The 18564-nt window shown below is 46.9% G+C and overlaps 1 protein-coding gene across 1 annotated transcript in view; it reads right to left on the bottom strand.

Annotated features, from left to right (window-relative positions):
- The window catches only part of CAPN3 (calpain 3), a 49164-nt gene that overhangs the window by 15494 nt on the left and 15106 nt on the right, over positions 1-18564 (bottom strand). The window contains exons 2-8 of the mRNA XM_034994541.1: positions 8662-8731; positions 6930-7048; positions 5001-5134; positions 4089-4257; positions 3094-3237; positions 1127-1210; positions 163-248 (exon numbers count right to left, since the gene is read on the bottom strand). Of these exons, the coding sequence (XP_034850432.1) occupies positions 163-248; positions 1127-1210; positions 3094-3237; positions 4089-4257; positions 5001-5134; positions 6930-7048; positions 8662-8731 (806 nt within the window). The remainder of the gene's footprint in view (positions 1-162; positions 249-1126; positions 1211-3093; positions 3238-4088; positions 4258-5000; positions 5135-6929; positions 7049-8661; positions 8732-18564) is intronic.

Genomic DNA, 18564 nt, shown 5'->3' with positions numbered 1-18564 from the left:
GTGGATACTCAGCTCCCCTGGCTCCTCTGCGGGCCCTTCCCTGGAGCCCACATCCCCTCTTCCCCTCTGCGGATCATGGGTTTTGAGGGTAATTTGTAGTACTCTTATGGTGCAGTATCCAACACAGCCTGGCCCCAGGCTCTGCGGGCCCCCGCCACCTACCCATCACTCCAGGAGCCGTTCCACTCCACCTGGCCCCAGGGGTTCCGCAGCCGCACCAGCTTCACCTTCTCTCCCTTGAACAGGGCCTTGGACAAAGAGAAAAAGCTCTCTTGGTCTGGGCCTTCCTGGAAAGGGGGTTTTCTGTCTTGCCCTGAGGGCTAGGATGGGGATAGGGAGAGAATCCTGTACAGGGGCTGTCCTGCCTGGTCCTGGTCAAGGAGACTAATCAGAGGCTCTCTGTGGAATGGCAGAGGGAATGTCAGCACCCTAAGACTGAGTCTGCCGTGGTCAGGGCTTGACTGTCTGCTAAGAAGTGATTTTCCCAGCCATTATGAGCTTGAGGGGAGGAGAGAGGGTGTAAATTGTGGGGCCAGTCTAGCACACTAGGTGTCTCTGTTTGAATTAGAAAACAAAACAAAACAAAACGAAACACCCCTGCCGGCTGAGGGACTACAGACAAATGGCCCCCATAGGTGGACCGGTTAGAAGAAGGTGCCCCTTCCTCCAGTCTCTGCCAATCCCTGTGGATGGGGCCCAGCCTGCCCAGCTGTGCACAGTGGTCCTGACAAGTTTCCTGTCTCCAGCCAGACGTGCCAAGAGGAGCAAAGTATTGTAACTGTTCAACTCCCGGAGAACAGGAAACACGAGAGCCCGTGAAATCAATTCCATAAAACCAAAGCGATTTCTATTTGTTCCCTGGAAATGTGGGGAAAACTGCCACTTTAGCACTAAAAGCAAAGATGATCTGAGCGCCACCTTGTGGCAAGATCCACCTCTACCCGTCCCGGGGGGTGGGGGTGGGGGTGGGGGGCCTCCAGCCACAGGCACTGGACCCAGACCTTGAGCAGAACACCCCCCTCCCCTGTCCCGAGAGGAGGCAGGCTCTGCAGAGGTGAAGAGGCCCAGGAAGCTAAGTCCTGACTTCGGAAGGCGACCCAAGTGGCTCCCGCCCCACCAGCCTCACCTCCTCCAGCCCAGTGACAGAGTAGGCATGGCCCTTGACTAGCCCGCAAGCCATTCTTGTTTCATACTGAACCGGAACAATTGTCTGTGGAGCAAAAACCAGACAGCCTGTCAGGGGTTGGGCGGCAGAAGTTCTGTTTCCTCTGAGACAAAGTGCACATGAGGTAATTTTCCAGGTTCTGCGAGGACAAGGACCCCTCCGCGCTCTGAAAGGGGGCCTCCCGGCCGTGCAAGGACCACTGCTGGCCCTTTCAGAGAGGCAAGAAGACACAGCCGAGACCAGTGGTTCCCCTCAAGCTGGTGGCCCCGAAAAGGTCTGTTCTGACCATTGGAGATCCATGTGAGGCTGGGATGATGTCGAGGTAGGCGAGAACATCCCCACTCCTTTCTGGATCTCTTGGGGTCTTCAGAGGAGGAACAGGGACAGATGGCGGCTGCCCTGGGACTCAGGCTCCCCCTTTCCCCTGAGCCCACCCAGAGCTGACTCCTCTCGGAAGAGGAAAGAAGTGAGAAAAGAGGTTAGATGAAACATAGGTCTAACCTCCTTTCTGTATATCCCCTCACGTCCTCCAGACCCACTGAGAACATGATACTTGAGAAATCAAGAGTCACAGTGCCCAGGGAGGGGAATCTGGAGGAGGCCCGAGGTGAGTCCTGCTCAGACATGATTCAGCCTAAGGGGCAGGAGAAGCTTTTCCATTTGCAGAAATTCCCAAGTGGCAGCCCCAGGAGATGCTCGGCAGAGGGGTAGGATCTCCAACGCCCAGTGAGCCCTAGACCGTATTTCTGTGGCTTCACATTGCCTGGTAATGTGACAGCTTTAAGAAGAGCTCCCGGCAGCCATGCTGGGCTGTACAGATCGTGAGCCTTTTCAAGCTCAGGGATGTGGGTGGAGCCGGGGCTCTTTGGCATCTTAGCCTCTTCAACATCTCAGTCCTTACATGACCCAGATCATGCTGAATAGAAAGGGATGGGGCAGGAGACCCACACATCCCTCAAGTCTAGACCTGGGAAACCACCTGAAACAACTCCTTTGGCATTACTTATGCACACCTAGCAAATCAGCCCCTGGCAATCTGTCCCAAAGGATCATCACAACACACACAAAGATGTATCTCTTAGGATGTTTTCATGATAGCATTTAAAAATAATAGCCAACACAAGAAAGAGAAAACAATTTTCCAATAATAGGGTATTGGGTTAATAAATTATAACTTATCAGTATGTCAGCATACTGTGCAGCCACCAAAAAATGTTTTAGGAGACACATTAACAATATAATTCATATTGGCATATTAAGAACATAAAGCTAGCTGAGAAAAGCATAACTGCAAAGAGGTACATAGAGTATGAGATTTTAAAAACAAACATTTAGATGAACTGTATGCAAAGAAAAATCCTAGATGGATGTATACTAGATACTTAGAGTTACTACCTTTAGATGGGAGAGAATGTAGGTTAATTTTTCCTCTGTGCTTTTCTGGATGGCTCAGGCAGTATTCTTCAGTGAACGTGCATTACTTCCGAAAGTACTAGAATATAGCTCCATGAGGGAAGAGACTATTCTAGTGAACAAAAACTATTTTGTATGTTTACTAGAAGAGTGTCTGGCACTCAGTAGGAGCTCAATAAATATGTGTTGAAGGAACAATTGAATGAATTAGAAGAGGAGAAGTATTTTAAAATAAGTGAAGTCTCTCTTGTATTTCTGCTTGTTAATTTGTTATCAGACAAACTGCCAGGACCACGGGTGTGAAGGAACTCCCACAGAGATTCCCTCCAAATCCGGTCTCTCCCACCTTCTTCAGGAGCCTTGGAGTGGGCAAGTTATTCCAACCCAGACCCTTGGGAGGCCCACACAGAGGTCAGTGTGGGAGGCACTGGCTGCTGAGGGGAATCTAACACCAGGAGGCCCGGGTCATGCAGGTCAGAGGGGTGGTCAGTCCTGACAACTGGAGGTGTACACACCCGGGTCGGTCTGTCATCTGAGCCTCCGGGGACGAGGTCTGAGTCCCTGAGCTGCGAGTTATCCATATTCCTCACCATCCGCGCAATCAACTCCCCCATTTTCAGTCCAGAAGGTGATGTTCCATAGGTCATGTTTGTGCCATCCTGATGCCCGATGGGGACAAGGACAGTGCAGGAGAGGGAGCGAGAGCAAACAAGGGAGGGTGATGGAAAGGGAAGGAGATAGAGAGAAGGAAGGGGACAGACAAGGAAAAGAGGAGAGATAAACAGCGTGAATGGAGACAAGATGGAGAAAAGTGATACAGAAAGAAAATGTTCATCTATGGGTGTTTAACGCTAACTGATCTTCCCATGCTTTTGGACCCATTTGGAGTATGGGGAAAGGAAGGAAATTCGGGAATTCAGCTTGGGCCCCTTCCTCAGTGATGGAAAGGGCCAAGACTATTACACACCAAGCAGTCTCCAGGGCAGGTGTGTCTCCTGAAAGTCAGGAGGCCTGGCCAGCCTACCATCTCTTCCCCTTGGCCCCAGTCTCGGTTCACACCACTCTGCCACACCGAGGCCATGCCTGCTCGCCAAGTGTCTCTCAGATTACAACACAAAGCCCACGTCCTAAGAGAGACAAGACCAAAGCTCAGGGACTGGGAGGCTGTCTTGGGGAATGGCGGGCTCTGGTCCAGAACCAGATATGTGGCCAGCATAATTGGGCCATGCTGAGGCTGAACCCCACTGACCACAGGAGGCCCATGCTGATGCAGGCCTCTGGACCTATTTCTACCTAAAGTCCAGGGCTTGGAATGTCTTTATCCCATCTCTTTGGTGAAAATCCCCAGGAACACTTCTTCCTTGAGAAATTTTCGAAGTTGAGAGCCAGTGCCTGCTTCCTAAAAACATCCACCCTGTCCCAGAGGAAAGCCCTATGCTGCTATTCATCACACGACAGGCTTCCTGACAGTTGGCAGCTCCCTGCCCTGCATCCCACACCCCAGACTTACATCAATGGAGCAGCCCATGAGGGAGCCTCTCTCGATGGCTTTCTTCATGATCTTGTACATGTCTCTGGGAGCATCCTTGATCTCAAAAAACTCAGTCACCCCTCCTGTGAAGTCCTCCATGGCCTCAGTAGTGTTCCCGCCTTTCAGAGCCTCATAGGAACCGTGGAGCCTTGGAGAGAGAATGAAGATCAATCTGAGATCACAGGGTTCCAGGAGACATGACCCAGGTGCCATGCCACCAGAATTTTACTCTCAGGTCCTGTGATGTTTTCTTATCTAATCCCCCAACAACCCTGTAAGCTAATGGGATGGATACTACGACTCCCTTTCTTCACATTGGAAAACTGAGCTCCAGAGGCCAAGTGGCTTACCCAAGGCACCAGAGACCCGGAAGCACTGGGACAGGAACCCAGCTATTCCTACCTCCTGATAGTTCTCTTTCCACCATACCCTAAACCCTAAGGAAGGGTTCCATTAAAGCCATTAGTAGTAGCTGGGGTGAAGCTTCGGAGTTGAGAGATAACATGACTTTATTAATATACTGCAAGATCAGGAGGTTGAGCCAAGCAAGACCCTGGGATGTGAGCTTCACAGATACAATGCTCAGATCCAAGACTTGCAACACCAACCTTTAATTCTAAAGGCAGAATTAAAGTGCTCGCTATGGGAAGCTATATCTAAAGATTTTCTACACATGTCTTCATTCTACTCTTAAATATAGTGTTTTTAGTTTGAGCCATTGCTGCCTAGACCCGATCGTCTCTGACTTTGGGTCACAGTTGAACACACTCACACAAACACACGCACGCACACACATGCACACACAAATACCTTCTCTTGTGACAAGACTTTGGCTGGAGTTTGCAGCCCCCCACCTCTAGCCCTGCCTCACATCCTAAAGTGTTGCCTTACTTAGCATAAGCCTTCTCCAGCAGAGCACTCCAGAATTCATTGCGGTGGTTCGATTTGGTGAAAACCAGTTGATTGTTGTAAGTCGGCAGGCAATCATCGATAACCACATCCACCCAGTCTCCATAGCGCCAGAACTGCACAAAAACAACGAGTCACATTGTCAGACCACCTTTGGGAAACGTGTCTCTACTCCACATTCCTTAGAGTCTCTTTGACAAGCAGTCCCACTTCCTCCACTCTGCGCCTTGGTGCTCGTCCATATTCTTATGGTTTGGGACGTGCGTATCTTTGTCTAACTGGACCGTGAGTTCCTCGGGGGCAGAAAGTGAGGTACCTACCACTTTATCTCTTCCACACAGTCCAGGACTGTCCTGGGGATGGTAGGTGCTCCGTGCACATCTGAGGACTTGAGATTTTCATTCTCCTGCTCAGTAGGTCTGGAGTGGGGTCTACGTATTGTATTTTAGGTATTTTAACTGATTCTAATGTGCAGCCAGTGTTGAGAACTACTGGTCTAGGTGAGGGTGACGTATTGATTATAGATTTCTTGATGACAAACAAGGTAGAAATTGCTGCTGAAGAAGAAAGATTGACAGGGAAGAGGGAAGTGGCCCAGAATAGACTCTGGCTGTAACAGGATCATTGTCTACTAATTCCAGTTCTGGATGTTGTTCTCTCTCTCTTCTTTTTTAAAGGTTTTATTTATTTATTTGAGATAGAGCATGAGCTGGATGGAGAGGGAGAGAATCTGAAGCAGACTCCACACTGAGCGAAGAGACCGACAGGGGCTCAATCTCACGGCCCTGAGATCATGACCTGAGCCAAAATCAAGAGTCAGCTGCTTAACCGACTGAACCACCCAGGCGCCCCTGGATGTTGTTCTTTCTTGAACAAATCAGTTTTAACTGAAGAAGGCCAAATACGGTTTAATCTCTTTCTAATGACATTTTCTCCCTTATTGAAAAGAGGGCAAAAATCTATCTGGTCTTTATATATATGACCCTCGAGGCATAAGACCCTTGAAATATCAGAGGGATACTTAGTAGCTTGAGGGCCCAGGAGAGAAACAAAAATGAGGACCTGGCTGCCTTACCCATGCTCCAGGGGGCAGCAGGACCGTGAACCTGAACCTGATCAGGGACCTTTTCTGAGGCCTTCAGTGCTGAGGTACAAGATCAGCAGGTACACCAAGTGATGACTCAGGTCAGTTCCAGGACATTAGGAGCTTCCAGGGCTGGAAACAGATCGATGCCTCAGAATCCCAGCCTCTGCTGGATCCCCACATGTGGAACTCACTTCAGTGCTGGGCCAGCACCAGGATTTGGCTCTCTGACAGGACAATTTGGATCTAGAAAATTTCCAGTGGTTTAATTGCATCTGGAAACCAAAGACTCATTTAGGGGCCGAACCAGAAGCCTGGTCCCCAGATTGACCAGACTTTCCTTCCAGGGGACCAGACTCCCTTCCCTAGAAAAGGGGAGTGTGAGAGGCCGTATAGACCCGCCTTAAAGGGCAACAAGAAAAGGAGCCATAATCACGCAGGGCGCCCGTTGTTTCCTTCGTGAACCAAAGGGCCTTACGAATTCCCATTGCTAGTAGCTTGGGACCTACTTGAGAAGGGATGTGGGTAATAGCGTAGCAGCCAGCCAGCCGGAGAGGCAAAAATAGACCCGCAGGCCAGCAAACAGGATGTCTTCCTGCCTTTCTGGGGCACAGCGGAAGGTGGGGGGCAGGGGGAGACAGGCTCAGGGGGCAGAGATAAACAACTGCTTCCTCGCAGGCCTGAGGCCTTAAGGGGGTCCCTGCCCACGGCCAAGGCGGGGAGGGTGTGGGTGGAACCTTTCCTGAAGCTGCTGGGAAGGCAAGGCCAGGAGACCGGGGCTGGGTGGACAGCAGCTGGGCCTCTTAACCACACTCCAGTTCCCTCACCTGGAAGTGGAAGATCCCCGCGTAGTTTTCGGTGAAACTCTGATCGTGGGGTATGACTCGGAAAAGCAGGCGCTCATTCAGGGTCAGGCAAGCAATGGCTGCGAGAAACCAGCAGTCCCCTGCAGGCAAGTACAGGGCAGGGGTTACATCCGGGGAGGAAAAAGGCCCCATCCCAGCTGACCCTTCTGCCGAACGAGTTCACTCAGTGTTCACTGTCCTACTTCCAGAGGTGTCGACCCAGAGCAGTTTGCTAGTGGTCCCTTGGCAATGAGGTCAGGGTAACCTACTCCCTTCTGACAGGTTTACCTGGAGGCTGTAGGCAATTCCTCCCTCTGTAATATAAGCTCACTTCCTTTTTGGGCCTCAAGGAAGACAGAGCAGTAGGTCAACATTGGGTCATTCTTCCTAACACCCGTATGAAATCTGCACTGCCCAGACCTTTGCAACTTGAGTGCATTTCTCCCCTTTGGGGGAGCCTGAGCATCTGAGAGCCATCGGCCAAGTCCATTGGTACTGGAAGGAAAGTCGGTTGGGCAGCTGCCCTGCAACCAGTTTACAGGGGGCACGAAGACATTGCTCACAATAGAATGAGGTGGGATATTTTCTTATTCCCTGAACTTCCTTTCTGGCAGAGCATGGTGTGTAGTCATTTTGCTATATGTGTGTGTGTGTGTGTGTGTGTGTGTGAGAGAGAGAGAGAGAGAGAGAGAGAGAATGCCCAGGGGGCATGCCTGGTACACTCGCAGTCACAGAGCTGCCCTCTAAGGAGGATGGGTTAAGTTGTGCAAGGCCTTTGTTTGGCTGTGCAGATGTGAGGGCATCCTTGAGCCTGCAGAGGGGAGACTAAGAGCGGCCAGCAGCCCTACCCCCCCCCGCCCTCCCCCACCACGTCCCACCCCCCTCCAGAAGAAGCAAGCCTCTCCTTTGAAACAGTTTCTGTTAGAAGGTCCAGATTATGAGCTTGCCCAGGGCTCTGTAGGCAGCCTTCCCCCGGGTGCAGGAACCCAGATACTGAAAACCTCCTTAGCCTCTCTTTCTGGGGCCAAATAAGCCAAGTTCGTTTCACTGGGTCTTGGATGCTCTTTCCCCGCAACTTTTAAACTATGCCTGTTGATGTTCTCTCCAGTTTTGCTTCGCAGAGCTTTCCCGCGGTCCACACCGGAGAGAATACTTCCTGAGAGGAAGGTCTGGTGGAAGAGCCAAGCTGACCACCCAGACAGAACACTGGACGCGCATCCTGTGGCAACTGCCATCTTTGTGGAAAGACTCCTTTCATATGGAGCGACGCTGGGGCATTGTCAACAAGAGAGTGAGTTACAAGTGCACTTTCCGTGTGCATACAGATTCCATATAGATTCCAGGGACGTGCTTGGTGCGCAGAGTTTCAGAGCTCTCTTTTAAGGGAGTGGGTACAGTTAAAAGCAAGGCTTTTATCTTGCGGAGTGGGGTGTGCAAGTGTCCTTGAGACTCTAGGGAGGATGCTGTGGAATGAGGCATATCTCCCGTGACAGGAGGCAAAGAACTGATGAGAGATGTGGGAGGAACAGAAAGTAAATGAAGCCATCACCAGCACATAGATACATGGGCATGAAGTACTGTTAGAAAAGCCTCCTCCCCAAAATGCATTAAGACCAAAACCAGATTATTGTCCCTTTACTTCCTGTAAAGGGACCACACCTTTTAATCACCCCTTGATTGTTTGGCTGGATATGATCTCAGGGGACTTGCCTACCTAGATCTCCTTGACAGATGTCAGTTCTGTTGGCTCCACCAATGATAAATCGGGGATTCTCGCAAATTTCCTGTGAAACAGAAAGGAAATAATGACAGTAGTAGGAGCTATTGTTTATTGAGGCTCCTTATGTAATGTCGTGCTGACATCCCACATCAGGAGCGTTGTACACACCACTCAGGTAAGCCCCCCAAACAGCCTGTGAATTGGATACTCTCATTCTTATTTTTCAGATAAGGAAACCAGGGCTCAGAGAGGTGAGGGAATTTGCCCAAGGACACACAGCTAGTAAGTGGCGGAAGCCAGAAACATGCCTCCTTTTCCCATTGTTCGACATTGTTCCCTCACACTGACATACTATCTACGTAAGGATATACCTTGAGAGTCAGGGCAATGTTGTTACTGTCGTATCTTTGGCAAGGGACGACAGAAAGCATGGCTGTTGTTGTTGTTTTCTATGCCAGGAAAATAAGTGCAGGAAGGAAAATAAAGATCTTTCTTGCCAAGATGTGGTAACATAGATATTTAGAATCAGCATAGATCCCAGGGTCTGTAGCACTTGAGAGCTGGGGAGAGCAGAGAGTAAATTTGGTGTGGGCCCTGCAGGCCCCCAGGTCAGTTGAGGGTACATTTTTTTTTTTTAAGTAGGCGCCACACCCAGTGTGGCACCCAACTCGGGGCTTGAACTCACGACTCTGAGAGATCAAGACCTGACCTGAGATCAGGGAGCCCCAGGGCACATTTCTTGACTCAAGCTAACCCAGTACGCACCCCGGGCCGGGCGGGGGCTGTAGTTTACAACTACAGATTATGTGCAGTCCAACAGCGGCCAACAGAGGGCGCTCTTGTTTTTTCTTTCTAGGACTTACGCTTTGTTTTTTAACTTAGAAAATTTTGAAATAATTGTAGATTCTTTGTTTTGGTTTTAACACCATTCCTCAGAGCTTGAAGAAGCCTTGCTATCCCTGTGACCCAGCCCTCTCTCTCTCTCTCTGTATCTCCTTGTGTGTCTGCGCATGTCTCTCTCCCCATGCCAGCCCCCATGACAACTCCATATACCCGTGTTGAGTTGAAGCTCCCTGTACTCGGGGATCTCACCCTCCTACTGGATGCAATGTCTTGCTAAGGTCACACGGCATGCACCTCTTGTCTGAAACTCTTAATGCAATGGAAGGATAAACCCCAATCAAGAATTCATAAAAAGGTTACCTATAGGGGGAAGGTGGTGGGAATAGGGATGGAAGTAAAACTGAATATAACTGAAAAGAGTTTTGACTTAGGAACCAAGTAAATTTGTACATAATTAAAAACCAAGCGATACCTGGCTGGCTCAGTCTTGTAGAGTGTTGCTAGTCTTGACTTCAGGGTCATGAGTTTAAGCCCCATGTTGGGCATGGAGCCCTACTTAAAAAAATTTTTTTTTTTTTCTTAAAGCCAAAATAAAAGGAAAGACAATTTTTTTTAAAAGATTTTATTTATTTATTTGACAGAGAGAGAGACAGCGAGAGAGGGAACACAAGCAGGGAGAGTGGAGAGGGAGAAGCAGGCTTCCCGCTGAGCAGGGAGCCCGATGCTGGTCTCAGTTCCAGGACCCTGGGATCATGACCTGAGCCGAAGGCAGATGCTTAAAGACTGAGCCACCCAGGTGCCCCAAGAAAGACAATTTTTAAAAACAGTTTGTAAAAGCTGAAAGCAAATTGAAGCAAAGGAGCTTAACTGCATATCAAGTTGGTGACATGACCACACACATAAAAAGAATTATTTCAAGTGACTTAAAATGTAGTATTTTGACTCTTTATTCCTCTTGGGATAGATCCTAAGGTCAAAAACCCAAATCATAAAGAAATACGAATCATAAGAAATAATAATAATAATGTCATTATTTCAAAACTTTGACATGTACGCTATATGATAAATAAGAACTTATATTAATGTCATTAGGTACCAAGATTTTTTTTACCATAAAAGAAAATATGTAATATTACAAAATCAAATAATTTAAGTAACAACTCTGCAATGTTAGAGTTGAATTAGATATATAAATATAACTCATGATTTCTTTTTTTCCTAAGAAAATATTTCCTATCTCTCTGCATTGAAAACAACTAAACAACCCCCACCAAAAAAATCTCCCCAAAAACCTAGAAGCAGTAACAATCTGGTAATAAAGAGAACATCAACATCCAGATTGTGTTGTGTGTGGGTTTTTTTTTAAGATTTTATTATTATTTTTTAAGTAGGCTCCTTGCCCAATGTGGGGATAGAGCCCACAACCCCGAGACCAAGAGTCACATGCTCTACTGACTGAGCCAGCCAGGTGCCCCCAGATTGTGGTTTTTAAAAACCATTTTCCGGGCTCCTGGGTGGCTCAGTTGGTTAAGCGACTGCCTTCGGCTCAGGTCATGATCCTGGAGTCCCGGGATCGAGTCCCGGGATCGAGTCCCGCATCGGGCTCCCTGCTCCGCGGGAAGCCTGCTTCTCCCTCTCCCCCTCCCCCTGCTGGTGTTCCCTCTCTCGCTGTGTCTCTCTCTGTCAAATAAATAAATAAAATCTTTAAAAACAAAAACAAAAACAAAAAAAACCATTTTCCACAAAGACAAAAGGTAAAACTCATTATTCCAGACCAAGACTCCTTCCTCTTCTTTAAAAAATTATTATTATTTTAAAGATTTTATTTATTTGAGAGAGAGCGAGAGAGAGAACAAGCAGTGAGGGAGGAGCCGAGGGAGAGGGAGGAGCAGACTCCCCACTGAGCAGGGAGCCTGAGGCTGGGCTGGATCCCAGGACCCCAGGATCGTGACCTGAGGCAGATACCTAACCAACTGACCCACCCAGGTGCTCCAAGACTCCTTCCTCTTAAAAAGAAGCCAAGTAAGGGATAGCGGACATGTTTTTTGGTCTCCCCAGTGTTTTGCTTCCTTGGAAAACAGCCCCTTCTCCCAGGGTTATACCTCACCTTTTCACTGGGGAACAGCTCCACTGTCAAATCACACCCTTCTGGTGAGCTTCCCCCTTCACCCAGCTCTAGACATATAGTAGGGGCAACTAGTGAGTGAGAGTGATTGGTTCAGGGATGGGCACATGACCAAATCTGGGTCAATGAGGTATCGGCTAAGACTTTTGTTGTTAACTATTGAGAAAAAATATATATAATTGGTCCTTGATCTACACTGGGATTGGAGGCATCGACCCCTGCACAATCAAAAATCCACATATCACTTTTGACTCCCTAAAAGCTTAATACCAGTAGCCTACTCTTGACTAGAAGCCTTACCGATGACCTAAACAGTCGCTTAACATGTATTTTGTATGTTATATGTATTTTATACTGTATTCTTACAATAATATTAGCTGGGAAGAAGAAAATATTATTAAGAAAATCATAAGGGAGAGAAAATACATTTACAGTACAATACTGGATTTATAAAAAAAAAATCCATGTATAAGTGGACCCATGCAGTTTACACAAGAGTCAACTGTACATTCTTCTGCTATGGTTGCTAAACTGGTAGAAGGTCAGCCTGAAGCTGCCAGTGGCACCTTTGCCCCTTGCGAAGTTAGTCTGCTTGAGACTAAAGCCAACTCAGAGGAAACAGATGGGGATGGGGGGAGAGAGAGGAGGTGAGGACAGATATATAAACAGATGATAGGTCTATAGATAGATGCTATTAGGGACTGTGTCTTGATGACAAGGTTTGAGGGCTGGATTTAGGTGTGTCTGAATCCAACATCACCCTTGAACATTCAAATTCTATGAGTTTTTTGTTTTTGTTTTTGTTTTTGTTTTGGTTTAAGCTAATTTGAGTTGGGTCTCTCCTACTTGCCAGCTGAAACCCTTGACTACTGGATGTTCTGCCCCTGCTATAAGGAATATATTATATAGTGATTCAAATACCCAACTTGTAGCTACAGTTTTTAGTTGTTACAGGTATAGCTTCTTCTCCTTGGGATATGCATTCAGAGGCATGCTTCATCGTCTTCCTGCTCACCAGTTCCAGGGCTGGCTACTTGGAAAGGCAGCAGTAACTACTCTGATATCTCGTCCATCTATTTGGAGGTCCAGGTATTGGAATGGAGTTACGTTTTTTGCAGTAGTAGATTCCCCAATATACCACATTTACCTTCAACACCACCTTAGCTATGGTTCACCAAACGTTAATTGAGCCCCCAAGTATGTACAGAGCTGGGGGAATTAAAGGTACAATAAAATGAGAAATCATCCCTGCCTGCCCTCCAGCCTAGAGGCTCTTAACTGTTTGTCCTCATAAAAGATGTCTGTTTGGTGAGGATCAGTTACCAAGCTTATTGAAGGTTAATTCATAAACAAGCTCTGATTTGCCTAGATACCCCTCCCTACCACATACTTCTCCCTCTTTCCTTACTTAAAAACACTATGTAAATACCCCCTAGAGGGTCTGAGACCTGTTTATGTTGGCTAATATGAACAAAGGGTAAATGGTCCCAGCTCTGTCATTTTAGCTTGGGGACCTAAGATTTCTAGCTCTTCCTTTGGCTATAATTTAGCCTGGAGACTGGATCTGTCAATGATGGAGTCCCAGCAATGGCAACAGATGACCATTTCCTCAGTTCTTGGGTACCATGGTTCGCACAGTGACTCCAAACTTTTCTTAGTATTTTTTTTTTATGTTTTTTATTCTTATGTTAATCCCCATACATTACATCATTAGTTTTAGATGAAGTGTTCCATAGTGACTCCAAACTTTTATTGTTTACCTCCAGCAGTAAAATATTTTTGAACATGCAACCCTATGTAAATATTCTTTTTGGTTTTAAATTATATATGTGTATATTGATTGCCCTAACATATACTGTGCATTATAAAATAAATAGAAACATACACTTAAAAGGATGGGCTAAAATAGATATATGTGGAGGACTTCTGGTTCAGTTCCAACATGTGAAGAGCTTGAAAGTCATCACTCTTGTCCTTACTACAAGAAAAAGCTGAACAAACTGAAAATCAGCATCTTTGCTTGGACCCATTAGAGAACTGAGGTTGCAGGGCAATCCACCACCCTGAAATATGGACACAAGTGAAACTAGAGAGTTACAGCCGAGATGTGCTTATCTAGAACAGAAGCTGCTGAGGCCATGAAGTGGTAGAAACACTTAACTGGTAATTTTGATGAATTTCTGGAGGCTGAGCGTAGACTAGCATGAGAGTAAGAAACTTCTGGAGGCCACAGTCTTGGGATGATCCTCCCCCACTCCCACACATACTTTCATGGTTTTTACCTCCAAAAATCCCACCAAGTTCTCATGGTGAAGGTCTAAGAGAGATCCCCCTCTTTTCCAGAGTCTTACCTAAGTTGGGGGAAGGGCACTGTGTCCCTTCCAGCCCCCTCCAGCCTTCCTTTCTCACCTAAGAAGGGGAAAAAACGCTATACCAATGGGGAAATGTGTATGAAGGTCACATAGGCCCATTAAAAGGTGGAGATTTAATCATTAGATTATGGAACACTTCCCTTCCCACCTTAACACCTCATCAACAGGGCTTCAGTGTAATAACAGCCACTTACAGCCCAAGAGCTTCTAGGTGTAAACACTGAGAAGGAGTACTTAGGAAAGTTCAAAGGCAAGAGGAGGGTGGGGTGAAGGGCAAAACAAAAATACTAGAAGAATTTGAAGGCTCTGGCCCCTGCAGCTACAAGAGGCATTAAACACTGCACAACTCCCAGTCAGCCTAACATAAATCCTCATGGCAAAGGATTATCCATCTCACTTATTACCCAAAACAACATGTCTGGCTTCAGGCAAAAACTACAAAGGATGCCAAAAGGCAAACAAAAATAGTGTGAAGAGAGAAAGCAGAACTAGGTTCAGATATGACACAGGTGTCTAAATTATTAGGCAGGAATCGTTATTATAATAACCATGATGAGTACATCAAGGAGTCTAATGGAAAAAGTAGATAATGTGCAAGAAAAGATGGGTAGTATAAGCAGGAAGATGGAAACACTAAGAAAGAATGAAAAGGAAATGATGTAAATAAAAAACACTGTAACGTATATTTGATGGGCTCATCCACAAACTGGGTAAAGACAAGGGGAAAAAGCAATGAGACTGAAGGTGAGACAAGAGGAACTTCCCAAAGTGAAATGCAAAGGGAAAAATAATGAAAAAACAAAACAAAACAAAACAAACCCAAAGCCAAAAAAACCAGAGCAGAACATCCAAAAACTGTGGGATAATTTCAAAAGGTGTAACACATGCATAACCAGAATACCAGAGGAAAAGAAACAGAGAACAGAGCAGAAGAAATATCTGAAGTAACAATGCAACTTTGCAAACGTAACTTTGCAAAATTAATGACAGATACCAAACCACAGATCCAGGAAGCTCAAAGAACACCAAATGGCGTAAGTACCAGCAAAATACAATGACACAAAACTATACTTAGGCATATCGTGTTCAAACTGCAGATAACCAGAGACAAAAAAAATGTTGAAAGAAGCCAAGAGGGGAAAAATACCTTTCCTACAGAGAAACAAAGGTAGTAATTACAGCAGACTTCTCTTCAGAAGCCATGTAAGTGAGAAAGACTGGATTGAAATTAATTATTAAAAACTAATAAATAATTATTAAGTAGGCTCCATGCTGGGGCTTGAACTCATGACCTGAGATTAAGACCTGAGTTGAGATCAAGAGTAGGATGCTTAACTGACTGAGCCACTCAGGTGCCCCTGGATTGAAATATTTAAATTGATGAAAGAAAAACCCACCAAACTCGAATTCTAGCTGCAAGAAATTATCTTTCAAAACTGAACGAGAGGGCGCCTGGGTGGCTCAGATGGTTAAGCATCTGCCTTCGGCTCAGGTTATGATCCCGGGGTCCTGGGATTGAGTCCCGCATCGGGCTCCCTGCTAGGTGGGGAGCCTGCTTCTCCCTCTGACCTTCTCCCCTCTCATGCTGTTTCTCTCTCGCTCGCTCTCTAAAAAATAAATAAAATCTTTAAAAAAAAAAAAAACTGAACGAGAGGGGCACCTGGGTGGCTCAATCATTAAGTGTCTGCCTTCGGCTGAGGTCATGATCCCAGGGTCCTGGGATCGAGCCCCACATTGGGCTCCCTGCTCCGTGGGAAGCCTTCTTCTCCCTCTCCCACTCCCCCTGCTTGTGTTCCTTCTCTCGCTGTGTCTCTCTCTGTCAAATAAATAAAAAAATCTTAAAAAAAAAAAAAAAGACTGACTGAGAAAGACTTTCTCAGGCAAGTAAAACCAGAGAGAATTTATTGCCCACAGACTTGCCTTGCAAGACACGTTAAGAGAAGTGCTTCAGGGAGAAGGAAAATGATAGAGGTCAGAAACCTGGACCTACCTAAAGAAAGGAAGATCTTCAGAGAAGGAATAAAGGAAGGTAGAATAAAACTTGGGTTTTTCTTATTCTTAATCTAAAAATAACTTTATTTTTTAAAGATTTTATTTATTTATTTGACAGAGAGAGACACAGCAAGAGAGGGAACACAAGCAGGGGGAGTGGGAGAGGGAGAAGCAGGCTTCCCGCAGAGCAGGGAGCCCGATGCGGGGTTCGATCCCAGGACCCTGGGATTACGAATTGAGCCGAAGGCAGACGCTTAACGACTGAGCCACCCAGGCGCCCCTAAAGATAACTTTATTTAAAGTAATAATAATAACAATGTGTTGAGTAATGATCGCATATGCACAGGTAAAATGAATGAAGGGAAGCCAGGGAGGAACTGGGCATTTTCTAGTATAAAGTGTTAGACTGCATATATAACAGCATAGTGTTATTTGAAGGTGGAATTAGATTAGTTGTAAATGTATATTGGAAACTGTAGCATAACCATTAACATTAAAACAAGTATAATTGATACACTTAAGAGAGGAGATAAAATGGAATCATGAAGAATATTAAATTATTAGAAAAGGCAGAAGAGAGGTGAGAGGAGAAGCAAAGAACAATTGTTAACAAATAGAAAACAGTTACAAACATGGTAGATAGGAGTCTAGCCGTATCATAATCACTTAAGTGGGAATGGTCTAAATACGCCAGTGAAAAGATAGAGATTGTGAGCGCGGATAAAAAAAGAGACTCGTCTATATGTTGTCTACGAGAAACTCCCTTTAAACATAAAGACTCGGGTAGCTAGAGAAGGATATGCCATGCTGGCAGTAATCAGAGGGAAGCTGGAGTAGTTGTATTAATTTCAGACGAAGACGACTTCATAACAAAGAATATTAGGGATAAAGAGTTGCATCACATAATGATAAAGGAGGCAATTCTCCAAGAAAACACATAATCCTAAATGTGGATGCACCACATTGCATTGTAAGAAGCCTGGCTGGTCAGCACGGACCTTTCTGTTTAAACAGAAGCGGCGCATCCCTAATGAGCCAGCCTCAGGCGCAAGGTTCCCAAGGCGTCTCCAGCCTCCCACAGCCTCCTGTTTCTTAGCTGTTCACCACCTTTCGTGGAAATCTCCTTGCAACTGCGAGCCTCAGTGCTCTTAGCCACTCCGCTTTACCATCCCCAGAATACCTGCTCTCAAGAAGACTTGATCATCAATTATGCCTTACTATTTTACTACGAATTAAAGCCAGGGCATTAGCTCTCCTAAAAATATTTACAGGCTCAGAGACCTCTAGAGGGTTATAATAACCTCTAGTTCAGGAACAGAAAATAACATCTCCAGTTTCAGGAGCAAGCAGGAAGGCATTCTGGGGGCACATGGGTCAGGGAGCCTTGATAAGCCACTTGCTCAGGTCGTGGGTTCTCGGCTTCAAGGCTCTGGACCACCTGACATCCTGTCCCCAGGAACTGGGTCCTGAAGCCCCGTCCGTCCCTCCCATCCCTACCTTTGGCCTTTTCCATGTGATGGCCTTCATCTTGGTTTTCTGGCTCAGCTCATGGGAGCCCAGGGCCTGAACCCCTGCTGGGAACACACGGTCTTCAAAGAGGCACTTCTGAGCTAGGCACCGTCGTCTGAGAACAACAAAATCCTGCCCCTCAAACTTGAGGGGCTGTGTGACGGTGCCCTCTCCATTTCTCCTGTCCCGCTCCCTGATCACGCGGTCACAGAAGAATCCTGGCAGCAGGTAGGGCATGGTGGCCGCTCAGGGAGAGGAGCTGGGCCTTCCCTGCGGCCTCTCTCCCCCTGCGCCCTCAGTGCAGGCCTAATCCTCCCGTGAATGGGCCGGAGCCTATATAACTCCTCCGCCCTCAGCAGCGCAATGCAAATGAACACAGCCCAGAGAAAGGCCGTGGTCAGAGTCAGCAGCTTTGGCTGGAGGCCCCTGAGCCCACGGTCAAGGGGCAACACCATGCCAGCCAGAGAGCGAGCCAGCAAGGGGAGCAAGAGAGCCAGGGACAGCCCCAGGACAGGCCATGGTGGCTTGGAGAACTCCAGGGGACTTCCATCGGCCTTGCTGGGATTCTTTCTTTAAAAAGGAAAAATGTAGTTGCTGAGAGGCTTACCCTGCCTCAGCAAAAGGCATTCATGCCTTTCACACTGGCGGCCAGGGGGATACAGCATGGGGCCTTCGAAACATGCTGTATACACTAATCCTATACAGGCTGCTGAATGCATAGAAGGAATCTGCTCCGAGCCATTGTCTGAGGTTAATGAAGCCTTCATTCTCCTGATGTCCCTGCCCCATCCCCCCAAAGACCTTGACTGGCCATTCAGGGACTCTAATCTGTGGAGGGTGGGTAACGTGACCTCAGACGCAAGTCCCCGTTAGAGTAGGCCCTGTGGCAACAGACGGACTTCCACGCTTACAAATTCAGGAACTTTGAGGCAGAGAACGTGGGTGGGGAAGGAAGGATACGTGTGTGTCGGAATTACATTCACAAGAAAGCCCAGCTTTTTCAAAGTTTCACCATGCTTCGATGGACGACTCGAATGTGAGAGCTGGGAGCCGACG

This window comes from Mirounga leonina, unplaced genomic scaffold, assembly GCF_011800145.1.
Source record: "Mirounga leonina isolate KUSES-001 unplaced genomic scaffold, KU_Mleo_1.0 Mir_91, whole genome shotgun sequence".
Lineage (NCBI taxonomy): Eukaryota > Metazoa > Chordata > Mammalia > Carnivora > Phocidae > Mirounga > Mirounga leonina.
Note: the sequence above shows the minus strand (reverse complement) of the source record. Positions and strands in the feature narration are given on the sequence as shown.